Source organism: Alligator sinensis, unplaced genomic scaffold, assembly GCF_000455745.1.
Source record: "Alligator sinensis unplaced genomic scaffold, ASM45574v1 scaffold154_2, whole genome shotgun sequence".
Taxonomy (NCBI): Eukaryota; Metazoa; Chordata; order Crocodylia; family Alligatoridae; genus Alligator; species Alligator sinensis.
Genome location: NW_005842528.1, coordinates 555,478 through 582,439, shown reverse-complemented (window position 1 = coordinate 582,439; position 26,962 = coordinate 555,478). Strand labels below are relative to the sequence as shown.

Here is a 26,962-nt window from a genome sequence, read left to right as displayed (position 1 = left end):
GGAACCTCCTAGAACGGTCCGACCTGGCTGACTGCTCCTCCCAGCAGATGTCCGGGTAATTTAGATCACCCATGACAACTACATTCCTTGCCTTAAGTGCCTCTGCAAGCTGGCCCAAAAATTCCCAGTCCAGCTCCTCCCCTTGGTTGGGGGGTCTGTAGTAGACCCCCACCGTTACATCCCTCTCCCCACAACCCCCTTGTATCTTGACCCAAAGCACTTCAGCTTGCCCCTCCTCCGACCCCATTTTGCTGGCAGAGGATGTGAATTGCTCTTTGACATAAAGTGCCACACCCCCATGTTCATCTTATGATGATTTCACAGTATGATTGGCAGTTGAACTCCCTGATAAAATAGCAAATCCATTTTCTACTCATTTCCTATTCAGCACAAGTCCTATTTGTACAAGTCCTGTGTCTGCAGCTGTCAGAATTCTGGAAAAAATCTTCAGATTTCATTTGTTAAAATAGCCTGCATAAAACACTTATGGAAGGGAGTACTTTATTTTAATATTTAATTCAAAGTAAACTATAACAAATAATAAATTACTTTAAGATTTAATGGGATTGATTGTAGCCTGTGCTTTAAAATTATATATGAGGAAATGGGGGAGAGAAAACATTAAAGATGCCTATATATATCATGTTGTTTGAAAAACCTTGGCCCATAATCTCCGAGTCAAGGAACATGGGAGATACCTAAAGAATTCTTGGTGCTGTAAGTGTCACTCAAATATCTGAATCAGTACCGAACCAAAACGGTATAAAAGGGATCATCATATAACCAAAACACTTTCTTTTGAATGAAACCTACAGCTCAGAGTCTTGCCTGTCTTGCCTGTGAGGACTACATATTTTTCAGTTTATCAACTTGATTTCTTAGCCAGTTCTGGTATCTAAATGCTATTTCCTGGTTCAGTTGTATTCATTGTCATCCCTTTTTATTCTAAAGTACTGTACTTGCATGAGTCCAAGACAACAATGAATTTAATATAACCCCCCAATAATTAGCTATGCATGGAAAATTTATAAATTTGTTATAATTTTTGATTAATATAATTATTAAAGGGTCATCTTAAATTCATCCCCCCTACCGGTGCAAAGCCGTGTTAGAGGGGGAGGGGAGAGCAAGGCTATGTGGGGTAGGGCAGAGACTGCAGGGAGGGGAGAGGTTGGGGTCCGGGGGGGCAGCTCCAGCCCCGCTCCCTGGCCGGGGACTGGGGCTGGATATGGGGCCAGAGCCAGAGCAGTTGCCATTCCCACCCACAGCCTCATAATTAAATCCAAGATGAGGGGTTTCCCCCCTATGTTAAATGTGGGGGGAAACTGTGTCTTGGATTTTAGTAAATAGGGTATTGTACTTTTTGTTGTAAACTCTTAAAGTTTGCTCTTTTTGAGAAAAGGGTAACCACTGAAAAGGGCTTGGGGGGAGAGAGAAGCAGGGATAATTCTTACATATATTTTATTCTGAAATGGTTTTATGAGAACTGTAACATCATTATCACTTCCTTCCCAGGCTGTAGGACATTCTAGGAAGTCTGAATTCATTGCGTTGTCCTGGGATCATACTTCAGGGCTATTGTCTGATTTTTTTCAAGTTTCTTGAGGGGGGAAGGAGGATGGGGTGGGACCCAAAACAAAACAAAACTAAACTAACTCCTCTTTGGTTAACTTTTAGCATTTAAAGCTACATTGCAATACAAAACATTTGCATGCCACTTCTTGAACGCTGTTTTGGATGCGCCTGCTTTATCACAAGCTATTGTGCCATTTTGATATTTGTTAAATAAATATAGTAAAGTATAATGCACATTTTACAATTGCATAAAAATATAAAATGCAAAATGAATGAATAATATGTTTACTTTCATTTTCAGGAATATAAATTGGCCCTCCTACAGTGCTATGGACGGTATCTTCAGCAGTTCAGCTCTATAAACATTGATGAGGTTATAGCAGATGTGAATCAATTTAAGTCCATCTTTTTTCCAAGCGGGTTTAGAGATCAAAATGCTGCACTTACGGTAGGTGCTTAAGCAAGAGTTTTAGCAGATACGTTATCGTTTCAAAATAGGTGGTCTTTGACAAATACTTCTTCCATAATGTTATTGAGACTTAAAACTTAGTACAATTCAGAAATAGATTTGACAGTATAATGAATGATGAGAACATCCAAACTTATAACAGTAAGGATTAGAGAGAGAGAGAGAGAGAGTGTTTGGGAAAGCATATTAAAGCTTATGCTTTGGGGGATAAAGCAATGTCTCACTAATTGAGATTAGGAAGATAATTTTCCTGTAGGCAGACTATTCCATTACTCCCTGCAGTAGGGTTTTTCCTGGTATCAGCCACTCTTGAAAGAGTTTATGGACTAAAGTTGATGACTCATCTGATTCAGTGTAAGAGTTTGTTTATGGCTAAACTATGAAAATATGACAGCCAACACAGAACATTGCACTGTACTTTGTGCAGTATTTTTTTGTAAAAAGGCTGCATGTTAACTGCCTGATCACACATAACAAAGCAACCTGGCACTTGTATCAACACATTATTTTCTGGATGATATATAAAAATAAATGAGTAAAAACAATAATGATAATACACCTGTAAATGATGAAAGCTTGTGAGGAAGCCAGATGACCTCCAGAGCATGTAAACATGTTTCCTGCATTAATCTCTCTAGGCAAAAAAAAGTTTCTGACAGATTCTTTCAGATCAATGTAGAAGGGGAAGAAATTATATATAGGGGTAGGAGAAGGTATTGTAAATGTAATGGATTCTGTCTCTGCGGTTTTATTGAGAGGCTCTGCTAAACAAGATAATGATATGGGTACTTTGGGATTAAGTGCCAGCATATTTTTTTTTCTGCCTGGGCTTCAGGATAACTGGGAAAGCTGCAGCTTTTCTACTTGCATTTGAGATCATCAGGTACAGATGATGACTGATAATTCCTAAAGGTAATAGCTTTAGTGTGTGTGTGTGAGTATTACACAATAATATATATATTGTGTAAGGCAGTGCCATGCAGAGGTTTTCAAGTCAGCTCTGCATGTTGTGCGGGCTGGCTCCCGGTCCCGTCCTCGCCGGGCACGAGCCAGGCCCGTCTGTGTGCACGCGGGCTGTGGCTGGCAGCCCGGACACGCGGGGCCGGAGAAAAACCGCGGGGTGGAGTAGTACGCTCGAGCTAGAATCAGTCACGGAGGCGTAATGGTTGATTGAAAAGATTCTGCACTGCGATCGGTGACGGGGAGAGGCTAGAGGCCGTCGGTAAGTGGTGCCCCGGAGTTTGCTAGGCTTCGGGGGTTCAGCAATTGGAGCCTCTATCGCCTTCTTAAGAAAGACGCGCTGGGTTCGAAAGGACCCACAGCGCTTAGAGATCCGTCGATCCGTCTCTCTCTCCGTCTCTCTCTCCAACTTGGGCGGAAACCACCCAAGCCTTTTGTACGGCCTGCAAGCCAATAGCTAGCCGCCATGTGTGCCTAAATTAAGACCGGCCAATAATGTGGCTCAAATCTTAATACAAATGGCGGGAACTCCTTTGCAGTGTGCATCACTGTAATGCAAGAGAAATGCACAATGCAAAGAAGGCTACAAAATGGCAGGAAACACTTTTCTGCATGCGGGTTCTCTATAACAACAGAACACTCCATTGTGCAAAAGAGCTGCAATTCGGCGGGAACATAATTTAGCGGTGCCAAAGCGCACACAATCAAAAAATCCACAACTTTGGGTTGTGACATGTGATCACTGTTGAACCAGAAGTAAATAGCTGTGTTAATTTGGTGTTGCATGCACATTACAGGTTTCCCTCGCTTTATGCAGGCTCTGTATGTGTGATTTTGCTTTATGCGATGACCCTTTTTATACCAAAAATTTGTTATATGCTAGGTAAATTCATAGATTCATAGACTGTAAGGCTGGAAGGGACCTTGGAAGATCGTTGGTTCCAGCCCCCTGCACCAAGCAGGAAAGATAACTGGGGGTCAGGTGACCCCAGCAAGGTGACTGTCTAGTCTCCTCTTGAAGATTTCCAGGGTAGGTGATTACATCATCTCCAGAGGAAGCTTATTCCACAATCTGGACACTCTTACTATGAAGAAGATTTTCCTAATGTTGAGCCTGAATCAGTCTTCCAGGAGTTTATGGCCATTACTCCTAGTTTTCCCCTCAGGTGCCCTGGTGAACAGTTGCTCACTGAACCCTTGATGTACTCCCCTAGTATAGCGGTAAGCTGCTACCAGGTCTCCCCTCAGCCTTCTTTTCTTCCGGCTGAAGAGTCCCAGATCCCTCAGCCTTTCCTTGTATGGCTTGCCGTGTAAGACTGATTATATGGATGACTCTTCATTGGACTCTCTCAAGCTTGTCCATATCCTTGTTAAAGTGTGGTGCCCAGGACTGGATGCAATACTCCAGCTGCAGTCTCACTAGTGCTGAGTAGAGCAGAAGAATCACCTCCTTGGTTCTTCTGCTCTCACTCTTATGAGATTGGTGTGGCAGAAGCCTACAGTCAGCTGCTTTGAGCAGTGCATTGTGGGAGTGACATGCACCAAAATATAGTCTCCTGTGTAAATCTGTGCTCCTTGCTCGATGTCTGTGACACGTGTTTCTGTAGTTGCCATCTCTATTATGATAGTACACATAAGCACAGGTACTGTCTGGTGTTGGTGAGTACCAAAATTGTCTTGTAAAAGTGGTAGAAGTGGGTCTGGGGGTCAGTACAGTTGAGGTCTTGGAACGTATCCTTATTTGTTACTTTGTAAAGTGGATTCCCTTGCTGAAGAACAGGCCTTATTAGCCCTGACACAGCACTGGGCTCACATGCCTACATTACTTTTGATTCCAGAGCTAGTTTGGGGTATTTCCTTATTGCACTAAATAGAATTTTTCAGGGGGCAAGTTGCTTACAAGTTAGGATAGAAACTCTGGTGACAGAAGAGTTACTGTTTATATGATTTGTTTTTGTGTTTTAAAGATTGTTCAGCCTCCTGAAGGGAATGGGGTCAGAAACTTCCTTAGCCTGTTTTTGGTTTGGTTTTATACTTTTAAAATGCATCTGAAGTTCTGAAAAAAGTTTCCTTTGCTTAACCTGGGACTTTGGCTGAGTTTCTGTCCATCTCCCTTACATCTGTCATTTGTCCTGGTTTTATAATGAAGAGTGCCTAATTTAGAAGCCTGTTCCATATTGCAGTATACTGATTGGCCCTTATGTTCCCTTGAGTGTTCAGATGTGGAAATGAATTCCTTAACATAGAACTTAAGTTTATTAGACTTTACATTAGTAAGGGGCAATGTTAAAGTGAAAGCAATGCATATGGAGGTCTTGTGTTTGTGCCCTGCCAGCTTTTTGTGGCTCTTCCCATTCCTTGTGAATATGGCATTAGTGCAATGTCAGAAGGAGAGGGGTTGGCAGTACAGAGTGGCCCAATGAAAAAGTTAATAGTTTCAGATATCATTATTTTAGTGGATTTCTCACAAGGCTGGTGTATACTAAACCATTCTTCCTCTCTGTGGTTTCCTAACTTTGTGGCAATGGAGTCATCTGGGCTCACATGGCCATGGGCAGATGTTTCGTTTCTACTGGGAGAATTGCCGCTCTCTGGGTAAAAAAAATTGCCAGTGTATAGGTATTCATTCATTCATTTTCTCCCAGAGGAAACCTGCCCCATCCATGAGAAAGATCTTCTACCTTGACACATGGAAGATCTCCCCTGTGGTTTGGGGAAGATGGTGGCACTTCCACACTGTTTGACTTTTCATGATCAGGGGAGAAGTTGAGCTACTTCTGCCCTGCCCCTGAGCCTTCCTGAGAAAGGGGGACTCTGATCTGGGGAAAGACTCGAAAAGGAGCAGCAGGTGGACTCCTCTGAACACAGAAAGAGTCCAGCTAAAGCTTCTCTTGCACTCTTCTCAGATTAGAGGGACATGTGGTCTTGAGGGCTTTCCCCTACAACTGGACTCTTCCTGTGCTTGGGAGGGATCCAGCTGCTGCTGCTCTCTCCCAGCCTTCTATAGACCGGGGTGACCACTGTCTGGGGGAGGCGGGGAAGCAGCAACTGTGTCATTCCTGGGATCGGCTGTTGTGAGGTGTGGAAAGGCACCTTAAACCTTTTCCAGACTGAGGTGACCATGGTCTAGGCTAGGGAATTTGTGGGGAACAGAGGCTGCTCCACTTCTCTGATGACTGGGAGGAATGGATCAGCAGCTGCCCACCCCCTTTAGAAGTCCCGGGTTGCTCAGATCTGGGATTGTTGGGGGAGGTGGGGGGGGGGTGAGAGGGGTCAGCTGCAAGTTAGAACGACTGTATTTTTTTGCTCTTGCTAGGATTTTTGGTGCTGCAAATTTTCCAGAATGAGCTTGTCAAATGAGCTTTAGTTAAAACATCCCGCAGCCATTTTGAAATGTGGGGGGGCTTAATACATGTGGCGGTGAGCCATTTTAATTAGAGCAGCTCTCCAGGGACCACTGTTATGAAAATGAGGTCGCCCCCCCACCCCCCCACTTCCGAGCATATGTATAGGCAACTGTTGTCACAACACAATAGTAAGTCATTCAATACAAGAGCATCTTTTCAGTTTTCTTGTACCTGTAATGGTCGCATTATAGTATACTTCATCTTTTCTCATTCATGGTTTGTTGTTGTTTATTATGGCAAAAGCTGATAGCTTATTTTTAAAAATATGTATTTAATTTGTATTATATAACTGTTCCCATATATTTTAGTTCCATGCTTTGCAAGAAAGGAATATTTGCATTTATCAGATGGTATGCAGCAGTGATAGAAATCTCCAGAATCAAGAATCCCTGCAGACATGTTTCATTCTCTTGTCCTCCCTACGGCTTATTATGCAGGTGGCTTTACCTCAAGAGTCTTTGTGTTGGCTTATCTATAATGGTATGTCAGATGTTTTGTTTAAATTTTCTTTGTAAAGTATGCCTTTGAAATGAAATTTCATACTCCTGCAACAGCAACAAAACATCTGAGTGATAGTTCTAGTTACTTTTTAATTGTAAAAGTATTTTTTTCTCAGTGAAATGATATTTTGAAATTCATGCTGACTTGGTTTCACATTTTTCATGAGCTTGCATTTTTGTGATAGACCTGTATAAAAGAAATAGTCTTTTCAGAGTGTTTTGAGTTTACTTATACAATGAATTCTGACAGACTATAAGGAAAGCACTTCTAGTTAAATACTGATATGAGAATCACATGTAGGTTATTTTTTTTATTTAAAAATGTTCCTGTAAATAAGGATTTTTTGCACAATGGGATTGTAGTTCTGAAGTGTAGGAAATGAGAAATGAACTTACAAATGTTTGAATTTATAAAAAGTTTGTATATTTTTATAGGATTCTTCAGTTTTGAATTTAATAATTAAAATTCCATTAAAAATGGAAATCATTATAGATCAAGCATTTGATTCCATATGTATCCAATTTTAAATTTGGGGTACATACCGACTGTATTTAAATCACATGAATGGAAATATATAGATAGTTGTATTAAGGATTCTTATTTCATGAAGCAAAATATTACACACTTGTTTTAAAAGGAGTACAAATTCTGTTTCTCCCACTCCAAAGCATAGATTCATAGACATTAGGGCTGGAAGGGACCTCGGAAGATCATCGAGTCCAGCCCCCTGCCCAAACGGCAGGAAGTCAGCTGGGGTCATAGGATCCCAGCAAGATAAGCATCCAGTTTCATCTTGAAGGTGTTCAATGAAGGCGCTTGAACCGCCTCCGGTGGCAGGCTGTTCCAGACCTTGGGGGCTCAGACAGTAAAGAAATTCTTCCTTATGTCGAGCCTGAAACGATCTTGAAGTAGTTTGTGACCATTTGACCTCGTCATCCCTTGGGGCGCTCTGGTGAACAAACATTCCCCCAGATACTGGTGGTCACCCCTGATAAACTTGTAGGTGGCCATCAGATCACCCCTGAGCCTGCGCTTTTCCAGGCTAAAGAGCCCCAGGGCTCTCAGCCTGTCATCGTAGGGTCTGCTTCCCTGACCTCTGATCATGCGCGTGGCTCTTCTCTGGACTCTCTCAAGCTTCTCCACATCCTTTTTGAATTGTGGAGCCCAAAACTGGACGCAGTACTTCAGCTGCGACCTCACTAAGGCCGAGTACAAGGGGAGAATGACATCCCGGGATTTGCTTGAGAAGCATCTATGGATGCAAGCCAGTGTTTTGGTCTTTCCCAAGGTGGAGAACCTTGCATTTATCGGCGTTGAACATCATCAGATTCTCGTCCGCCCACTTGCTGAGCCTGTCCAGGTCAGCCTGGATAACCTGCCTGTCTTCTGGTGTGGATGCTTTGCCCCCAAGTTTGGTGTCATCGGCGAACTTGGCCAGTCCGCTTCTGACTCCAGTGTCCACATCATTAATGAAGATGTTGAACAGTATGGGTCCAAGGACAGAACCTTGGGGGACCCCACTGGTCACAGGACACCACGATGAGTGACTTCCATTAATTACTACCCTCTGGGTCCGACCACGGAGCCTATTTTCCAGCCAGCGGATCGTGGAGGACCCAAGGCGACAATTGGCCAGTTTCTCCAAGAGGTGATCATGGGAAACCAGATTGAAGGCTTTTTTGAAGTCAAGATATATGACATCAATCTCTTCTCCCTTGTCCAGGTGATAGGTCACCTGGTCATAGAAGGAAATGAGATTGGTCAAGCAAGACCTACCCGCAACAAACCCGTGCTGGCTATCCCTTAAGATGTTGGCGTCGGCCAGTCCATTAAGGATGGCCTCTTTAATAAACTTTTCTAAGATCTTCCCCGGGATAGAAGTCAGGCTAATGGGCCTATAGTTAGCCGGATCCACTTTCCTCCCTTTCTTGAAGATAGGCACCACATTGGCCTTCTTCCAGTCTTCGGGCACTACACCAGAGTGCCAAGAGTTTTCAAAGATCCGCGCTAGAGGCTGGGCTATGATGCTCGCCAGCTCCTTGAGTACCCTGGGGTGAAGATTGTCAGGGCCGGCTAACTTGAAGGTATCCAGCTTCTCAAGATGTTCCTTCACGAAGTCAGCATTAATGGATAGTTCTCTGCTGCTGCTGTCATAAATTGTTGGAATATAAAATTCCTTCCTTCCTTGTGACGAGGTATTTAGCAGAATTAGCGGATTGATTGAATCTGACAGGCCCACTGTGAGCACTTCTCTGACCTCTGGGCTGCCAACTGTATACATTCCTTAGCACCTGCGCTACCCCATCCCATCATATAAAATTACTTATAAGAAAAGTTTTTTTTTAATTGATGGTGGTGACTTGCTGAAATCTTCCTCATCTTTTAGGCATGTAAATAGACTTGCTATTCCGACATCTCACATCTGCTGGGGCCACTGCAAACCACATTTCTCAGTCTTAGCTGTCAAAATATAATCAATGCATTAAATTGTATATGTGTCTTCTATTCTTGGTCTCACTGACTATGCTTGGGGCTGATAGGTCCATCTCCTTAGCACAGCTTCAGCCAACAACTGCTCTTTCCAACTGGAGGGAAACACTTTAGGAGGAAACCTGGACTCCAGCATAATTCCTTCTAGATACCTGCCCCTTCTACAGCTCCATTGCCAATAAGTGTTTATGCTTCATTACACATTTGAGGTGCAGATCAGTACTTCACTAACATATACTAAATTGAAGCTTATTTGGATAATAAAGCCCTTGTAGATATGTTGATTTTTTTCAATGTGATGCCTCACTGTGCAATTGAAGTCCCTTTCTGTAGAGTAATATAAACCTTGGAGTGTTAATTGCTTGTCTAAGTCTTTGGTATTCAAAGCTTTAGTACACAAGTCATTTGCTACACTTCTTGGGTGAGGTTTTCAGATGCACCTTTGTGACTGAGGAGGACAAGTCCCATTGTTTATCAGTAGGACTTCAGTTTCTAAGTCACTTAGATACTTTAAATATGCTAATATTCAGTTTTTCATTTAGCCTAGAATAGTCAATATATTCGTTTTAGACTCCAGAAATATATTATTTCTTATGAATCTGTTTTGCTATGTATTTTACTGTTGAGGTTATTATTGCACGAAAATTTGAGTGGTTTAATCTGTTTTAAGTATAATTATGTTAAAATTCTTATTTTAAAACTATGTTTATGGTGATTTTTCATTTTGAAATACTGGAATCGTGCATTTTTGTGTATATTAATTTTATCTTATTTTTATAGGTACAATTTATATTTATACCATATGCAGACATTTGATGAGCATAGGTCAGTCTGTTAAGGTATGGCAAGACAAACTGGAAGTTTTTTTGTGGTTAATGTGCCTACAATGTTGTAGTTAAAAATTATTCTGCTTTACAGTAATGTAATTTTACTGGAGAACAGGAAATGTATTTGTATTTTGTTGTAATTTGTAAATTCCATGTTACCTCCTCTGTTAGCCCTAACAGGAATAGCACCTACAGTCCCTGCAAAATGGGAAGAAAAAGTTTGGGATCCAGAGGGACCAGTGTAGAAGGTCTGAAACAACTGACTAGTATTCCCTAATGGCCCTTTGCAGATTAAAACTGTGGATGTGCGTCCCTACTGTTATGGCTTGATGGGTCAGGCTGCCATGAAGTATCCATCTGTTAGAGTAAGATTTTTTCCAAGTCCCTTTAGGATTTGGCTCAATTAAATTTGACATTGTAGAAGTTTTTATTTTAATTTGTTTTACATTTAATGAACTATTCCTATCTAAAGAAAAGAATTGTTAAAATGAGTTAATGATTGCTGTACCAAACTTTAGTTCCTATTTATTTTGCTATTAGGCATTCATCCCAAAATAGTCAGTGACCATAAAATGCTAGAACAAGCTTCCTACAATGGCCTTGTAAGGAGGACAGAGGGTTGAGTCTGTAGTTTTCAAGGCCTTCATTGGACAGCCCAGATGAGGAATCATTTCAGTTGTGTACACTACGGAATATTTTGTGTCAGATCCTCAGGCTGTGTGTGACAGGGTGAGAAATCCACCCTGTCATGCGCTGCTGAAAGAACAAAGGGATACTTACCATGCTGAAGAGCCCGACCCGGGGACAAGCCATGCCAAGAGCCCCAGATGGTAATTAGCACAACGAGCTGGGAGAGCTGGCCAGGCAGTGAATGGAATACTGCAGCCGGCCTCACAGCTGATCAGCATGGGGATTTAAAAGGAAGCCGACCAGGCAGTCAGTGTCATTCGGAGTCGGGAAACTACCTCAGAGGGAACCCAAGTGAACACGGGGAGATTACCATGAGGGATCAACCAAGGGGACTCAGGAGAGAGTCCTGAAGACTGACTTACCTGCAGAAGTGGGGAGACAAGACAGCTGTGCCGTCCAAGCCTGTGAGTCTGACTCCGGCGGGTGCAAGCAGCCATTCCAGGGATCTGGAGGGAAGAAGAAACAGAGCCAAGCGGTTATGTGAGCTTGGGGCATTGCCCCAGTTTGACTCAATCCTGAAAGATAAAGGTCGGGATGAACTGTGAGATGGTTGGCTTGGGACCCGTGCAGAGAAGAATGAGGCAAGTGACTGGGGTAAAAGAAACCAGTCACCTAGAGATGGATCAAGTCAGCCCAGGGACTGAGACTCCCACAGTGGAGAACTGATACAAGTGAAATCCTAACATCTGGTGGGTGTGGGCAGAGTATGGGATGGTGGAGCCCTGCCTAGGGGAGCCAACCTTCTGAGTTACAGAACTAACGCCAACCTCATCTCATAGGAGTGTATTCACCTTTGGTTCCTTCCTGTTTCCATCCAAGTTGTGGTGGGCGAGTTTAAGGAGACTATCTGGTCTAACATGAGAGGCAGCAATTTTACTTTGGGAGGACATGGCCAGTCTTCCAGAGTGGTTTACTGGCTGGGAACTAAGAGAGCTGGCCAGGTACAGAGTACCCCACCCTAACTGAAAGTACAAGAATTGAGGGCACCTTGACTTGCCTGGGGTTAGCTGTGCTGAAAGGCTGCCAACGGGCCCACCAAGTCATGGTGCAAATAATGCAGGCCCAGCAAGTACAACCGGAGGAGTTAGTCCAGGTCAGGACACAGGAGGTGGAAGTGAGAATGTCAGTACTCAGCTGACAACAAGAGCTGAGCGAAAAAATAGGAGCTCAACAAGCAGCAGTGCTGGGTGCTTCTGAGAAGTTCCGGGTCCCCAAGATGATGGCAGAGGATGACATTGAGGACTACCTAGAGGCTTTTGAGAGAACAGCTGTTGCGTCCAGATGGGATCTGGCCAGGTGGGTCTCCTTGCTGGGACCCTTACTGATTGATTGAGTCCCAAGCAGCATATAGGGTGCCCTCTTGAGCTGAGGCCAATGATTATGCAGCAGTGAAGAAGGTCATCATCCTATATAGGCTGGAAATATGACCTGAGCTTTACAGACAGCATTTCTGCACCCCTAAGAAGCAGGACAAAAAACATCCCAGGATCCTGGCCCAGATATTGAGAGATGCTATAGAACACTGGATCCAACCTAATGGAAAGACTTTGCGCGAAGTCATATAGAGTCGCACTGATGACTCATGTTCATCTTGGAGTCCACTAGGACTCCAAGATCCCTTTCCGCTTCCGTGCCACCAAGCAGGTCATTTCCTAGGCAGTAGGTATGCTGGACATTTTTCCTCCCTAGGTGCAGCACTTTGCATTTCTTCTTGTTGAATTGCATTCTGTTGTTTTCCGCCCATATGTCCAACCTGTCCAGGTCTGCTTGTTGGTTGAGGGACCTAGATCTCTTCAGCCTTTACAAAAGATGGCTGAGGGGTGACCTTGTAGCTGCCTACAAGTTTATCAGGGGAGGACAGCAGGGAATTGGGGATGCGCTATTTACCAGAGCGCCCCAGGGAGTAACTAGGAATAATGGGTGCAAACTAGTGGAGAGTAGATTTAGGTTAGACATTAGGAAGAATTTTGTTTTACAGTAAGGGTGGCCAAAGTCTGGAATGGACTTCCAAGAGAGTTGGTGCTATCACCTAACTTGGAGGTCTTCAAGAGGAGGCTTGACAGTCACCTGGCTGGGGTCATCTGACCTTGGTCCTCTTTGCTGCCAGGGGCAGGGGGTCGGACACGTTGATCCATTGGGTCCCTTCTGACTCTATAATCTATGAATCTATGAGAGTGATGGTCCAGCTGCAGCTAGGATTCCACAAGGTGATTTTTCACTAGGAGGAAGGTGTGTGACAGGGCAAGAAGTCCACTCTGTCATGCGCCGCCAAAAGAACAAAGAGATAGTTACCATTCCAAAGAGCCCAACCCAGGGAAAAGCCACGCTGAGAGCCCTGCATGGTAATTAGCACAATCAGCTGGGAGAGCCAGTCAGGCGTGAATGGAATACTGCAACCGGCCTCACAGCTGATCGGTGCGGGGATTTAAAAGGAAGCTGACTAGGCAGTTAGTGTCAATCGAAGTGGGGAAACTACCCCAGAAGAAACCCGAGTGAACACAGGGAGATGACTAAGGGGACTCAGGAGAGAGTCCTGAAGACTGACTTGCCTGCAGAAGCAGGGAGATGAAACAGCTATGACGTCCAAGCCAGCAAGTCCAAGTCCAGTAGATGCAGGCAGCCATTCCAGGGGTCTAGAGGGAAGAAGAGACAGAGCCAAGTGCTTATGTGAGCTTGGGGCGTTGCCCCAATTTGACTCAACCCTGAAAGATAAAGGTTGGGATGAACTGCAAGATGGTTGGCTTGGGAGCTGTGCAGGGAAGAATGGGGCAAGCGACCGAGGAAAAGAAACCAATCACCTAGAGATAGATCAAGTGAGCCCAGGGTCTGAGACTTCCACAGTGGAGAACTGATACAAGTGAAATCCTAACACCTGGTGGGTGTGGGCAGGGTATGGGGATGGTGGAGCCCTGCAAAGTGGAGCCAACCTTCTGAGTTACAGAACTAATGCCAACCTCATTTCATAGGAGTGTATTTACCTTTTGGTTCCTTCCTGTTTCCATCAAAGTCATGGCGGGTGAGTTTAAGGAGATTTTCCAGTCCAACAGGAGAGGTGGCAGTTTTACTTTGGGAGGACTCAGCCAATCTTCCACACCATGGAACCATAAACTGTTGTAGCTTTTGTAGCTCTACCTTATAGCTTTACTTTGCATTACACTAGCTGAGAATATGGCCATTTGGGTTTATATTGATAGAAGTATATTTAAAATATCCATCATTTAATAATACTTAGTCATAAATTAAAAAAAAACAAAACCAGATTTTTTTACACAGATGTTTGTACCATCCCTGTGAACAACACTTCCCTACCCCCCACTCTGCTCCCCGCTACCTGCTGCCCTCCAAACCAAACTATACATTGTAACTGTGTTTAGTAATTGAGGAAATAACAGTAATCCTAGCTACACTCCTAAAGACAAGCTGCTGTTTGGATAGTTTATTATATGCTATCTAAATTAGGTCTGCTATCTAAATTAGGACATAAACCCGCATTTACAGCTATTTGTTTATATGAAAGGAATTTATCCTTTTGCTGCTTTTAAAGTAGAGCTTCAGTGACACCCAGTGGTTTGATGTTTTATTGCTGAAAGTTCATTTCTCATGAATATCTCAGAAGTTATTCTTTGGACATTTAATTTTTACTGAATACATTGAGTATTTTAATAGCATTGAGTTTTTGCTCAACTTTCAATAGAACAGTCCCTGAATCCACCTGGATCCAATTACTAGTTTATTTCAGTCTGTAATTAAGAATAAATCCATGCCTGTTAATAATTGTAAAGTAGCAGAGATATGAACATACTAGTACTGAAATCAGAAGCGACCTCATACCTATTTCTACTTTCCTATGCCAATGTCGCTTATATTACACATGGACTTTTCTTCCTGACTTCTGAAGAAACAGTGTCAGGCTAATAATAGAAGCATCCAGTTCTGTGAATTGACTTTATTTGGGGCCAAATTTTTTTCAGTACTTCAAAGTGAATGCAAGGGAAAAATGTAGTTAAATACTGAGGTGTCATTCTGTAGAAATCAAGCTAAACAAAAAGTTTAGTAGAACTACTTAGGTCAAGAGAAAGGCCTGGATCTCTGCTCAGTTTCGGATAGTGGAGTGCAGTGTGCTCATTACTTCTTAAGAACTGTGCAGTACTTTGTTGGATTGGTCATAAAGGACTTATTCTCTCAGTGTTCAAATCAATGTATATTTTTCCATGAATTGGAATGATCAATTTCCTATTTCGTCCTTCCTTCAGTCCCTGGGATGTTGGGTGTCTAAGGAACCTCCTGTAGTGCTACATGTAACTAACTATACATAGGCTAGAAATTGATGTTGCCAAGTGATGGGACATGTCCTGGCATGGCTGATCTGCTTCACTGGGTGAAACACACATGTTGCTGTGGGACCAAGGGCAGCATGATCTCCCAGGGCTTGAGGGGTCTGGTCCTGCACATCCTGGGAATTCCCACACAAAATTGGGCCCTTCAAGTCCTGGGAACACCTGTTTAACAGAGACATACCCCCCGGAATCTGCATGCTAGCAACTTGTAGTGGTACAAAGGCTCCTGTAGCACTACATGTGACCCCTCCTGTAGCACTACATGTGTAACAGCTGTCCATGGCCTTAGTAGGAAGTGCATATCAGCACTTGCTTTGATCAGCTTTCCAATATAGCTTGATGTTTACATAGTTAATGCATTTAACTGGTTTCTTTATAATGTTTAATTGTAATTGGTTTCCCTCAACACAGGTTCTGGAATATTTATTATGGGCCAGTGTATGCATGGAATCATCAGTCCCACTTCTAGCTGTACATTATTTGACCTGGAGAACCACTCTTTACACAGCAGTTTGTCAGTGTTACTATGACTGCCGAGCCAGCATCCATGGAGAGGTAGCCTTATTTATCACTCTTACACTTGAATTTTCAATCAAATGACAAAAGGATTAATTATTTAAATATTCAGTCTCCACACTGCCTCTGCCCCTTCCTCCAGCCTCTGCTCCCTGCAGCCTTTGTCCCCTGTCTGCCTCTCTTAGCCGCTGCCCCCCGCCCTCCTTCATCCTCTGTTCCTTCCTATCCCCCACTGCTTACTGTCAGACATGGCTCTGACTCCATTCCCTTTTGTGCATGGAGCATGTGTGGTTTTGGCCACAGGATACCGCTCATAGTCAGGCAGGGGCTGGTGTTCCCATGTGCTCTGTGCCTGGGAGGAAATGGAGCCAGAGCCACACCTGATGGTAAGTGGTAGTGGTGGAGGGTCAGTGGCTGTTAGGGGAAGGTGGAGTTGGGGGACAAGTGGTTGCTGGGCTCAGGGCTGGAGTCAGAGCCACAGCAGTTGCTGGCCCTGCCACCCCCTGCCCACCTTTGTATTTGAATCCACAATGCGCTCCCCATGTTGAATTCAAGTACATTTGGTAAATAGGCAACAAAATTTAAGGTAAGTAAGGCAACAGCCATAATATTGATATGGATAAATCAGCTTTTTATTCATTTTTACTTTGTAAGGTATTTGCTCGTCGAGGTCTGAGTAAAATTGACGAACTAAAGCAACTGGAAAGTGCGAGTTCTTCACCACAAACTTCAGAAACAAAAAACATATTTAGAGAGGCCACTATTAAGGTACAAACTTTTAACAGTTTATAAAAATTGCAGTACAAAAAGCAGAACAAGCAGAATATGTAATAGTTATTTACTTAGATACTTCTCTGATTCAGATGGCAGTAATGGTTTTCAAGCGGTTGGTATATGAATCCAGGAGAAAACCCAAAGTTTATTTTCGACCAAAGCTAAGAGTTAACCTAAAAGAAGCACAACATGTAAGTTTAGAATTTTTATGACTCTCTCTTCCTTTTTATCTATTTATTATTTTTAAATATGTTACAGTTCTTATGTGGGCACATAGCATTAATTATTCAAAAACAAAATATTTTTCCCCTTTTCTGCCTCATAGATAACAAATTATGAATTTTAGTATTAAAGTTAAACTCGGAAGGGTTTTGAGGGAGAGGACTCATAATAATTACTGTATGTACTCGAATCCAGGATGAGGTTTTTTCCCACCTCAGTAGAGGGAAAATAAAGCTCTGTCTTGGTTTCAAGTACCAGTCTGTGGCAGGCAGGGGTTCAACTCTGGCTTCAGCTCTCACTTGTTTGGTGAGAAAGGGGGCCTGCAGTCAGGGGAGTGTGGGGGAGACCACAGCGTGGGAGGGGAAAGGGGGAGACCTGTGTGTGTGGCTCAGGGAGAGCACAGGGGAGACCATGCAGCCTCCCCTACCACAACTGCTCCCTGCCCACTTACCTTCTGCTCCAGCTCTGGTCCTTCCAGCCTTGCTGGGAGCCACCACCCCTTCTCTGTGGCTAGGCTGGGGCTGCTACTCCTGCTGACTGCCCTGGAGCTGGAGTGGAAAATAAGCAGGGTGGGGAGGTGACAGGCGCAGGCAGCAGGCACAAGCAAGGAAATGGTGGGGGCAGACTGCAGCAGGGAGCAGAGGTGGGTGGGGGGCAGAGGGCAGGCACTGACATGAGGGTGCAGGCAGCAGGGTTTAGGTACTGGGTGGGGGGGCAGGGGGGGGGTCAAATTTAAGATGACCTTCCACTAGATTCTGTACGTGGTAAATGATAACAAATTTATAATTTTCCATGTATAGAATCTAAGTATACGTGGGGGGTTTATTAAATACAAAGTCATCTTGGATTTGAGTAAATGTGGTACTTTAATAGGAAATATATTCCATATTGGATTATTTAGGGTTGTTTCTCGTTAGTGATTGTGTGAGTTATTTATGCAGGATAAATGGTTTTTGTAAAAGAGCAACAACTCTACAGTATTTAAAGACAATCTGAATAATTAAAAAAACCTACCCTTGTTCAGTTCATCCCAGGTGTATGGCCCTTGAATATACCCCTCCTGTGTTTAATTACATTAAAGATTCAGTTCTACATCCAACAAAAGCTACAGCAGATTTTTGCATTTGCATTGCATAACTCTTCTGAAACCTTGATAAATATATTTTTCAGCAATTGCTTGTGCCTCCATAGGATTCCATGGCCTAGAGAAATTAGTGCACAGTATGAACTAGCCTTTGAGGGAAATAATTATTTTTCCCAGTTTGCCCTTCATGGCCAACATTTTAACTGTCAGAGTCAAGTGATCCATTAGGAGAGGAATTACAAATTAGTTTAGAGAGGGAAGAATTTGTGCCCAAAAGCTTGCAAAGAGCAATTTTTCCAACTAGTTAGTTGGTCTAATAAAAGATATCACATTTACCCAAAGAGCCTTGCCTGTGTCCTTAGATCAACACGACTACAAGAAACAACCCTACTTTGGTTTAGAGAAACACTTATTAATTTTTTCTGCATACTTGCTTGCTTTGGACAGCATCCAGACCCAATTTATTAACTTTAGTAACTACACTTATTTTCATACTACTATATATATTCATAATGATTCTCCCATGTAACTTGGACAGTTACTCTTGCTTTTATGTCAAAAGGTCATTGAGTTCAAGACCTTTCCTAAAGGCAAGATTCCCTATAGCTGGTGCAAAGAGGACCAGAAAAGTCCCTTATACTCCAGTCATTATTCACTTCAAAAAGAGCAGATGGTAATTCTGCTGCTTACCTTATGATGTCAACTGGGATTGAGGCAAATTTATTTCTTCATACAGCCCAGTAGGAGCTCTGATAATAGAAGCCACTGAGGAGTGGTGCTAACTGCCACTCTCTCCATATGTTTCCTTGCTGATCAATATTTCCATGTACTGGGTTTCTTTGGCACCTCATAGCCCTCTCTATGGTAAGAGAGATTTCAGTCATTTTGCAGACTCTTCTGATGGAGGACTTTATGCTCTGAACCTATGTTAGAGATTATACTGTCATAGCTCTGTGATTAATTTTTCATTTTATGAATTCAATTCTTGCTCTTGGCAAACATTATATCATCAAAGACCATGGTTAGATGTTACAGTAGCAACCTTTAGATGGGATGACAGACAAAGGTCCTTTCAATCTGAATAAGACCTTCAAGGCCAAAGTTAGAAATCTCATTGCATCTTTTAAAAGAGAAAGGGCTGTATCTTTGTTGAAATTTATAATAGTAGATTCAAACATACAGAGCTGAGAGAATGGTTGCTAAAATGTGTTTGCACATCATCATAAAGTACTGTAGAATAATCTGTAATCTGGGTATAAAAGCACTGTATAGGGTAAAAACCCCAAATTAATTCAGAGTTAAAATGAGATTTTTTTTTTGTGTTAAATAATCTTCTATTAAATATTAATAACACACACAACTCATTATTTCTTCTGTACTAATAGAAAAAGATCTGTAATGAATATTAATCATTATTAAAAATTGGGTGCAGATATTAAGAGAACATTATGAATGCATGGGAGTGTTCATTTGATGTTGTTTATGTTTAATAGCAAACCTATAAATCACATTGTCAATGATACATATATAATGCATTAATATTAAAGCATATCAAGAGCCTTAATGTCAAATACCTGGTAATTTTAGTCACAAATACTATAATGCTAAACTACAATGTAGATGGCATAATACAGCTGATCCAAAATTCACTTATCTGAAATTCCACATTACCCAAAACAAGGTCCTAACCCTAAGTGTTTTCAGTTAGGTATAAATTGCATATGTAAAGACTACCAGCTAAATTTCCTAAGGCTATTGAGCTCAATAAAAGTTAGGTGCTTTTAAGTGATGGCCTTCTAGTCCTAATAAACCAGCAGATTTTCATGAAGCCTCTGTGGTCTCCAATTGGGGTTTTGACTCTGTTGGCTTGATAGTCTGTGCTTAGAGTCAGGGAATAGTTGAGTTAATAATGCAACTCTGAAAGGTTTTGCATAACTGTACAGTACCTGGCATTATTCAATATCTGGCTCTAAAAATGCCTGATTGTTAGTAATTAAGTTTTTTTTTTATAACTATGTTACAGTATGTTTTTTGTTTCCACCACTTGCTATGACTATTTTCTTGGCCCTAGGAAGAAGAGGTATTGCATTTTTATATTTTTTGTTTCTAAATGCTTTTATAAATTTAGATTATTTTTGCACTTAATTTATACTGGAAAATGAACATTGGCAAATCGGTTTTACTTTAGTTTGTATAATTTTTTACTTTGTAATTTGCCTTGCAAATCGTACATTTTAAAATACTTGTTGTTACTACCAAGTTGAGCTCTACCTCCACTCCTGCTCTTCAAGTTATTTATGTACTTATTTAAATGGCACTAGCATTTTGAACTAAAATTTCCAAGGGCTATACATCAATGTAGGATTGTATTTTCATGGATTTGATTGCAGGATTGGGACTTCAGTCATTTACCAAAAACAGTGGAAAGAAAAATTAGGGAAATAATAATGTATTGAAAAGGTGTGTTTTTAAATTAAAGATAATGTACTTTGGAAATATTAACCCTGTGGACATAATTATAAGGAATTTAACAAAAATATTTCTTCTGTTTGGAGCTGTCAACAATATGCACCCTTCCCAGAGCTTCTATATGTTCTTTATTACCACCCTCCCTGTAAGAATGATTGTCTTTCTTTTGAAAGGATAAGTAGCTAAACTAATGAGTTGGCCTGGCTGAAAAGACGTGCATATATAATTTACTTTTAAGGAATCCAGCCTGTTATCATCTAGCCTAAATTCTGTTGTATCTGGCACAAATCATTCTCTCTTTGGTCAGATATACACCTAAGCTTGCCAGAATTAAAATGCCTAATTTGAAAGTTAAAATAAAAGATGTGGGTCCAACACAGGAAGAAAATTCTCTAACACCATATTTACAGAAACAGAAGACAGGTTTTTTTCTGCAAGTAGCATGGTGGAAAAATGTCCCTAGTCTTCTATTTGCATACAAGGAAACCTCATTAAATACATTGTCTATTATTAAACTGCTGCCAAAAGCAATATGTACTCAGTAAATGGAAACCAACTATGAAGTTGATGAAATGCAGCCAACACTGAGCATGACTATAAAACACATGGTCCATGTGGCAAAACATTCTGATGGGAACCTACCATGAGAAGACTCTTTTTCAAGTTATGGTGAGCCACTAGATTGCATGTATTTTGACTTTCTCATCACTCCTGCAGCATAGCTGTGCCTTTCTCGTCCATTTCCAATGATTCTTGTTTCTTCATCAGCCTAAAATGTCTGGCAAACATCGCCAAACAGGGTCCCAAACAGTTCACCCAAAATCTCTGTGTTGTCCCCTCTCTGTCTGTTGCATATGATTAGTGTGGCCCTGCCCTCCATGAGGTGGAGCCAGACCAGGTTGCCCTGTGCCTCACCTGTATACACATTTTTGTAGGATCCCAGGACTTGTGATGAGAACACCTGTTTCCAGTCGGGGTGGGGGTGGGGTGGGGGCTAATTAGCCCATAGCTCCTTTGAGGGGGAGCATTTGGAGTACACGCACATACTGAGCAGTGTTAAGCTGTGGGGTTACCGTGGCTTGAACTACTTGTTGACTCTGCTGGGGCCCAGCTCAGTGAACTATATGGTGTATCATGAGCCTTTTGGCTTTGGACTAATGTGATGCATCATTTGTACTATATATAAATAGATACAGAAGTGCTTCTTAAAAATGTGTTATGGAGTGCCTTTGCTAAAACTCACATCAGTTTAAAAAAAGATAAAATGCCTCAATTCTGAATGAACTAAATTTATGGGTACCTGTAGTAATTTGCCAACATGGTAAATTATGTTTATTTCAAGGTCACCTTTGCCCATCATTTCCATGTGCTCAAAAAGGACAGGGTCTGACAGCAAGAGGGGAGGAGGGAAGGGGGCCACTTGACTCCCTCAGATTTATTTTCCTTGCTGTAGTGGTGAGAGGAGGACAAATTCAAAGCAAATCTTCAATAATTTGATTCTATACCTGGAAAATTCTAACTAATGTATATATTGTTCACATATAGAATCTAATTATTGGGGGTGGGGGAGGTCGTCTCATATTCAGGTCCTAGTCGCCCAGCACCTTGCCACTGATTGGCTGCAAGGGCTATCTGTCATGCAGCCCTGTTCCTTTCAACCAGTCAACAGTGAGGGGTGAGGGTGGCAGTCATATTGCCATGCTGGCAACCCTCTCTCCCCTTCCCCCAAATGGGGTGCAGTGGCTACAAGGACTGTTTGGCTCCTCAGAGGGAGCCAGTATTTTATTTTCAGTAATTTTTTTTCAGGGAGCTTGCCAAAAGCACAGAGCCTGCGTTTTCTTGTGGGTCCCACCTGAAATCACGGTATCCGCAAAAATTGCAAAATCGTGATTTTGGTAGGTCCCTAATTATAGCCTATAATTTCTTCTGTTAAACTTTTACTTAACTTACCATGGAGTGCTGTTTTGCAAGAACCGTTTCTTTGTTATAATTCATTAGAAATATTAGAAGACCTAACAAGTACTTATCTCTTGTTTAGCTGCCATGGCCTCGTACTGTTACAGAACAGCTGCTGACAGAAATGTTTGATGGTACTTCAGCTCAGTTCCTTGCCATTATAGAAGCATTATCTGATAGTAATAGGCAATTGTTGCACACTGCACCACCTCTTCCTGAGGAACCTGAGATTCGTGATGTGATTTCAGAGCTTTTTTTTGCAGGCATGGAAATCCTCTCAGGTAAGGGCATACAAAATATGCTTGTTAAGAACCCTGAACATAAATGTTCCTTCCTTCTTCAAAATAAAAGAAATCACCTTTAGAAGTATATGTTTCAGTTACAATAACAGTGCTAAAATAATTAAATAGAATAATTTTTGTCTTCACAAAATCTGACATAAGTACATAAAACATTGAGCGAAATTCTGTTCTTTGTTATACTTGTATAAACCTGGAGTAACTCCACGTGCATCATATAATGCCTATACCTTCTCTGCACAGGACAGTACAAAAATGGTCTTTGTGATTACCCATGGTTAGAGCTACTGGATATGTTCTTACTTGTGTCCAGTCACTCCAGCATAAATGTTGTATTAAGATTGTAACCAATGGCTCCATAGTCTTCTTCGGATATGTTGTGGATTTTGCATGAAAAACTTGTCATGAGGCTAGATCTTTAACAGCCAAATTCTAAATTAGTCATTATAACATGTCTGCCTATAAAATTTCAAAATAGTACCCGAGTCCCTGATTCTTGGATAGGACATGACATTGCTTAAAGTTTATTTTCATCTTTGGGTAGAAAGAAGAGACTATTTTCTGTCTTTAGTCACACCCTTACATCCCAGTTGCATAAGTGTAAATGAGTAGAGAATCTATCAAGGAATATTTATCAGATAAAACAGATGTTCAGTAATACAAGTGAGGGGCCAAATTCTGAACTGCTTAACATTCTGTATCTCTTCATTTAGAACAACTGGGTTGTATATAAATAAGGTCAGAACTAAAGCCATAGAGTGGAGGATGTTTTACTAACAAAATACCACGTTCAGGGTAAACTGTACTTAAACGCTACATAACTGTTTTTTACTTAAATAAAAAATACCAGATGAAATAAATTGTATAATGATCAATGATCTATTTTAAAGGTGGAGGCAGCAGTAGCAGTACACAAGACAGTAATTATATTGACCCTTCTGGTGTAATAAATGCATCTTCAACTCTTCTGCAGCTGATATTAACAGGTAAATTAGTTTAAGCTTTCAAAGTGCTTTGGACTCAATCGCACGCATTCTAAATATGCTGATTTCCATTCATATTACTAATACTTGCATTGGTACAGAGTTCACAAGTTTCTGCCTCCTTCTAGTAAAATATATATGGAGTACTATGACATTTGGATCTGATAATTACATATAGATCCTATTTTAATTTAAACTAGTGCTATTACAAGCATTACTGAAGTAATAGCTTGTAAATATGCAGGCATTATAATATTAATACAGTATTACTATTTTGAACTTAAATGGCATGCTCTTTCAGAGATATTAAAATGTTTACACACACTAAGCTACATTCTGATGTTGTATTTATGAGATGTGTTTACAGGAGGCGAGTAGATCAAAGTGGTTGAATGGTTCTATGCAACCGCTCCTTTTTTGTGGGGGTCAGGATGATATAGCCTTAAAAAAAAAAAACCTGCAACCAAACACTAACTTAACACACCCAGCACCTTCTACCAAGGTAGTACTTTGGTGCTTACTGATAATTTTGCACCCCTGGACTGCTCCCTGCTGAAGGTATAGCTAAAGACTATGTCTAGGATTTTAGGGAGTTCATGAAACTGCATTCTGCCTAGCTTCAGTTTCAGTGCTGTTGAAGGGGAAGGGAGCAGAAGCTCCTTAATTTACTGTATGTGTGTTTGCAGATGCAAGAATGAAAAGTGTTTACCCGCCTTAGCACAAATTCTTAATGTTCTTAAAAGTAGTATTTTGTATATGTTGAGAGGGGGATTTGGGGAACTATGGTTGCATGTGTGTATACGCACTTTGAAGTCATTTCTGAAGCAGTTAGAAATAATAGCTAATCTGATTTGAGTTTAGAGGTGTCTAAAAATGACTGAGGTTGTATTTAGACATAGGGCATGTTCCTATGAGCGGGAATGTGTGATCCCTGGGGACAACTAGCAGAGGCACATTGCTGGTTGTCCCCAGGGAACACCTGTGCACATGTGCTCTGATGTGTAGCAAGCTGCCCCAGGTGGGGTAGGGGAGGCTGGGGCCAGCAGTCTTGGGGGCCTCCTGGGGCTCCAGCAAGTGGAGTCTGGCCAGCAGCTGGAGCATGGCTCTAGCTGGTTCTGGCTGGCTTTGGGTGGTTCATGCTGCTGCCACATGTGCTGCCTCATTTTTTTTTGGTGTGTGTTTTTTTTGACACTGGGATCTCTCGGTGTCAAAAAAGCCCCACCACGCTGCAAACTAGTGAACACAGCACATGTGGTTTGCAGGGCCACAGACAGGTCTGTGGTGCCGCAAACTGCGTGTGTGCACTCATGGGGACATGCCTATAGTGTGTTTATGCACATGCTCTGGGGTGAGGTTTGGGGGTGTTTTAATTAGACCAGCTCCAGGAGAGCTGCCCAAATTAAAACACTGCAGCATCACGTATATTCAGCGTCCCGTGTTTCAAAATGGCCACGGGGGCACTTTAACTAAAGCTCACTCAATGAGTTTTAGTTAAAGCACCCCTGCCACCTTTTTGAAACACAAGACACTGAATACATGTGATGCTGCACTATTCTGGTGCATTCTAGTTAGACCGCTCCAGCAGACTCTCTGACACGTTCTAATTAGGGTAATTTGGAGCACGTGTATAGGTACTTCTTCATTGCAAAAAAAATTTCAGTTTGGCCTTACTCCAGCGAACACAATATATAGTAGGTACCCAAGTTTAGGCATTGCAGTCTATTTTGGATTGAAAGGGCATGTCTACATGAAATGCTATGTTGCCATAGCAGTGAACTACAGCGACATAGTGTCGGTGGGTGCAAACTGTGATGCTGATGCTACTGCGCAGTAGCGTTGGCAATGACTCCTGCAACGCCAGGACTGCATAGCAATAACTGCTCAGTCTGCTGCATGTGTAGACACGCCCAGAGTTTCCTAAGCTCATATCCTTGGACTTCTCTCCAGATCCAGAAATGATCTAGTTTTATTACCTAAGCATCTACTACCTACCTAAGCTCTGGCTAGACAAATGCATGGATGATAGATCTATTAATAGCAATAAAACAAAACAGTCAGAGATTTATCCTCTGGCATCTCTAAATCAATAATGATGGATGCCAAGGAGGATAATGATCAGGGGATAGATAGATCACTCTACGACGTATACCCAATTCATTGCTTTCCCTCTAAAGCATCTACTTTGGCTAGTTTTGTAGCCTATTTGTTATGTTATTTGTTGTTTGCTATGTTGTTTATTTTTTAAAAATAAAAATGTATTTTCTTTTGCCACCTCTGTAGGGAACAATGGTGTGTCTGGAGACGCTGCTGTGAAATTTATAAAGTTAGCTTTTAGCTATGAAGAGTGGGATGCATTTGATTCCACTATCGGACTGGTTTTTAGTTTTCTTCAGGTAATCCAAATACATGGTACAGAACAAATGAAGGTGTTAACATGTTTTTGTGTTTGAAAATTAGTGGGGCAAACTTACATTGCTTTTTTTCTGTGCAAATTTGGTAGGATCAAGATGATCCAGTATGGAAGAAGGCAGAAATGGAACTCAGACTTCTTATTGCGATGCAACCAGTAGTGTCTGCAAGAAGATCTAAACATGGTCTTTCTGTTCAGGAAAATATCAGGGAAGTTGCAATGACTCGTAATTCTGGAAGAAAAACAACTGCACTTCGAGGTGTGTGTTTACAGCTGGTAGTTAAACTAATTGCATTTCAGATTTATTTTTCAGCAGTTAAGCTGTGTTGTTTGCTATGGAAAAGTTCTTTAATTTGCAGTATAACATTTGTCTGCCACAATAGCCAAGAATTGAGAAATTACAATGTACTGAACTGTGTCTTATTTCCTTTTACTTGTCAAAACTTGACATACTGTCATTTCCCTTAAATGTAAGACAGTCTGATTAATATTTCCAGACAGTTTTCCAAAAAAGACCCATGGATGCAAAGATATGTGCCTTTATTTTGCCCTTTATTGTGGCTTACGTATCTGAAATTTCTTGTCATTTAAACAAAAAGAACTTGTTAAATGGCACTGTCATATAAATCTCTTCTGTCATCCACAAAATTGAATCCTGAAAACATTTTCATTTACAAAATGGTAATGTGTATTTTTCGGAGAAGGTGCGGAGGGAATGTGCTTTTCCATTATATTTACTGTGTTGTATTGCCATCTGAAACAAATTGGTATAGATCCATTGAAGTCATTATGCTTTTATGAAGTGCATAATTGGTGATATTTTTTTCTTTTATTTTTTGTTTTACTTTTTCTTCTTTTTCTGTACGGTTGATTTGTAGAAGGATCCTTAAAGCCTGGAGAGTCTGCTGATGATCTTGTCATTTTGGCAACAACAGTGCTTTCCTGCGTATGCACATCTAAACAGGTATAATATAATGGTGGAGACTTTCTGAA

At 41.5% G+C, this 26,962-nt stretch overlaps 1 protein-coding gene across 1 annotated transcript in view; it reads left to right on the top strand.

Moving 5' to 3' along the window:
- The window catches only part of CFAP54 (cilia and flagella associated protein 54), a 231,349-nt gene that overhangs the window by 8,650 nt on the left and 195,737 nt on the right, over positions 1 to 26,962 (top strand). The window contains exons 2-12 of the mRNA XM_025213430.1: positions 1,877 to 2,023; positions 6,720 to 6,891; positions 10,183 to 10,241; positions 15,668 to 15,811; positions 16,427 to 16,540; positions 16,636 to 16,737; positions 22,360 to 22,558; positions 23,467 to 23,562; positions 25,840 to 25,952; positions 26,060 to 26,228; positions 26,848 to 26,933. Of these exons, the coding sequence (XP_025069215.1) occupies positions 1,877 to 2,023; positions 6,720 to 6,891; positions 10,183 to 10,241; positions 15,668 to 15,811; positions 16,427 to 16,540; positions 16,636 to 16,737; positions 22,360 to 22,558; positions 23,467 to 23,562; positions 25,840 to 25,952; positions 26,060 to 26,228; positions 26,848 to 26,933 (1,401 nt within the window). The remainder of the gene's footprint in view (positions 1 to 1,876; positions 2,024 to 6,719; positions 6,892 to 10,182; positions 10,242 to 15,667; positions 15,812 to 16,426; positions 16,541 to 16,635; positions 16,738 to 22,359; positions 22,559 to 23,466; positions 23,563 to 25,839; positions 25,953 to 26,059; positions 26,229 to 26,847; positions 26,934 to 26,962) is intronic.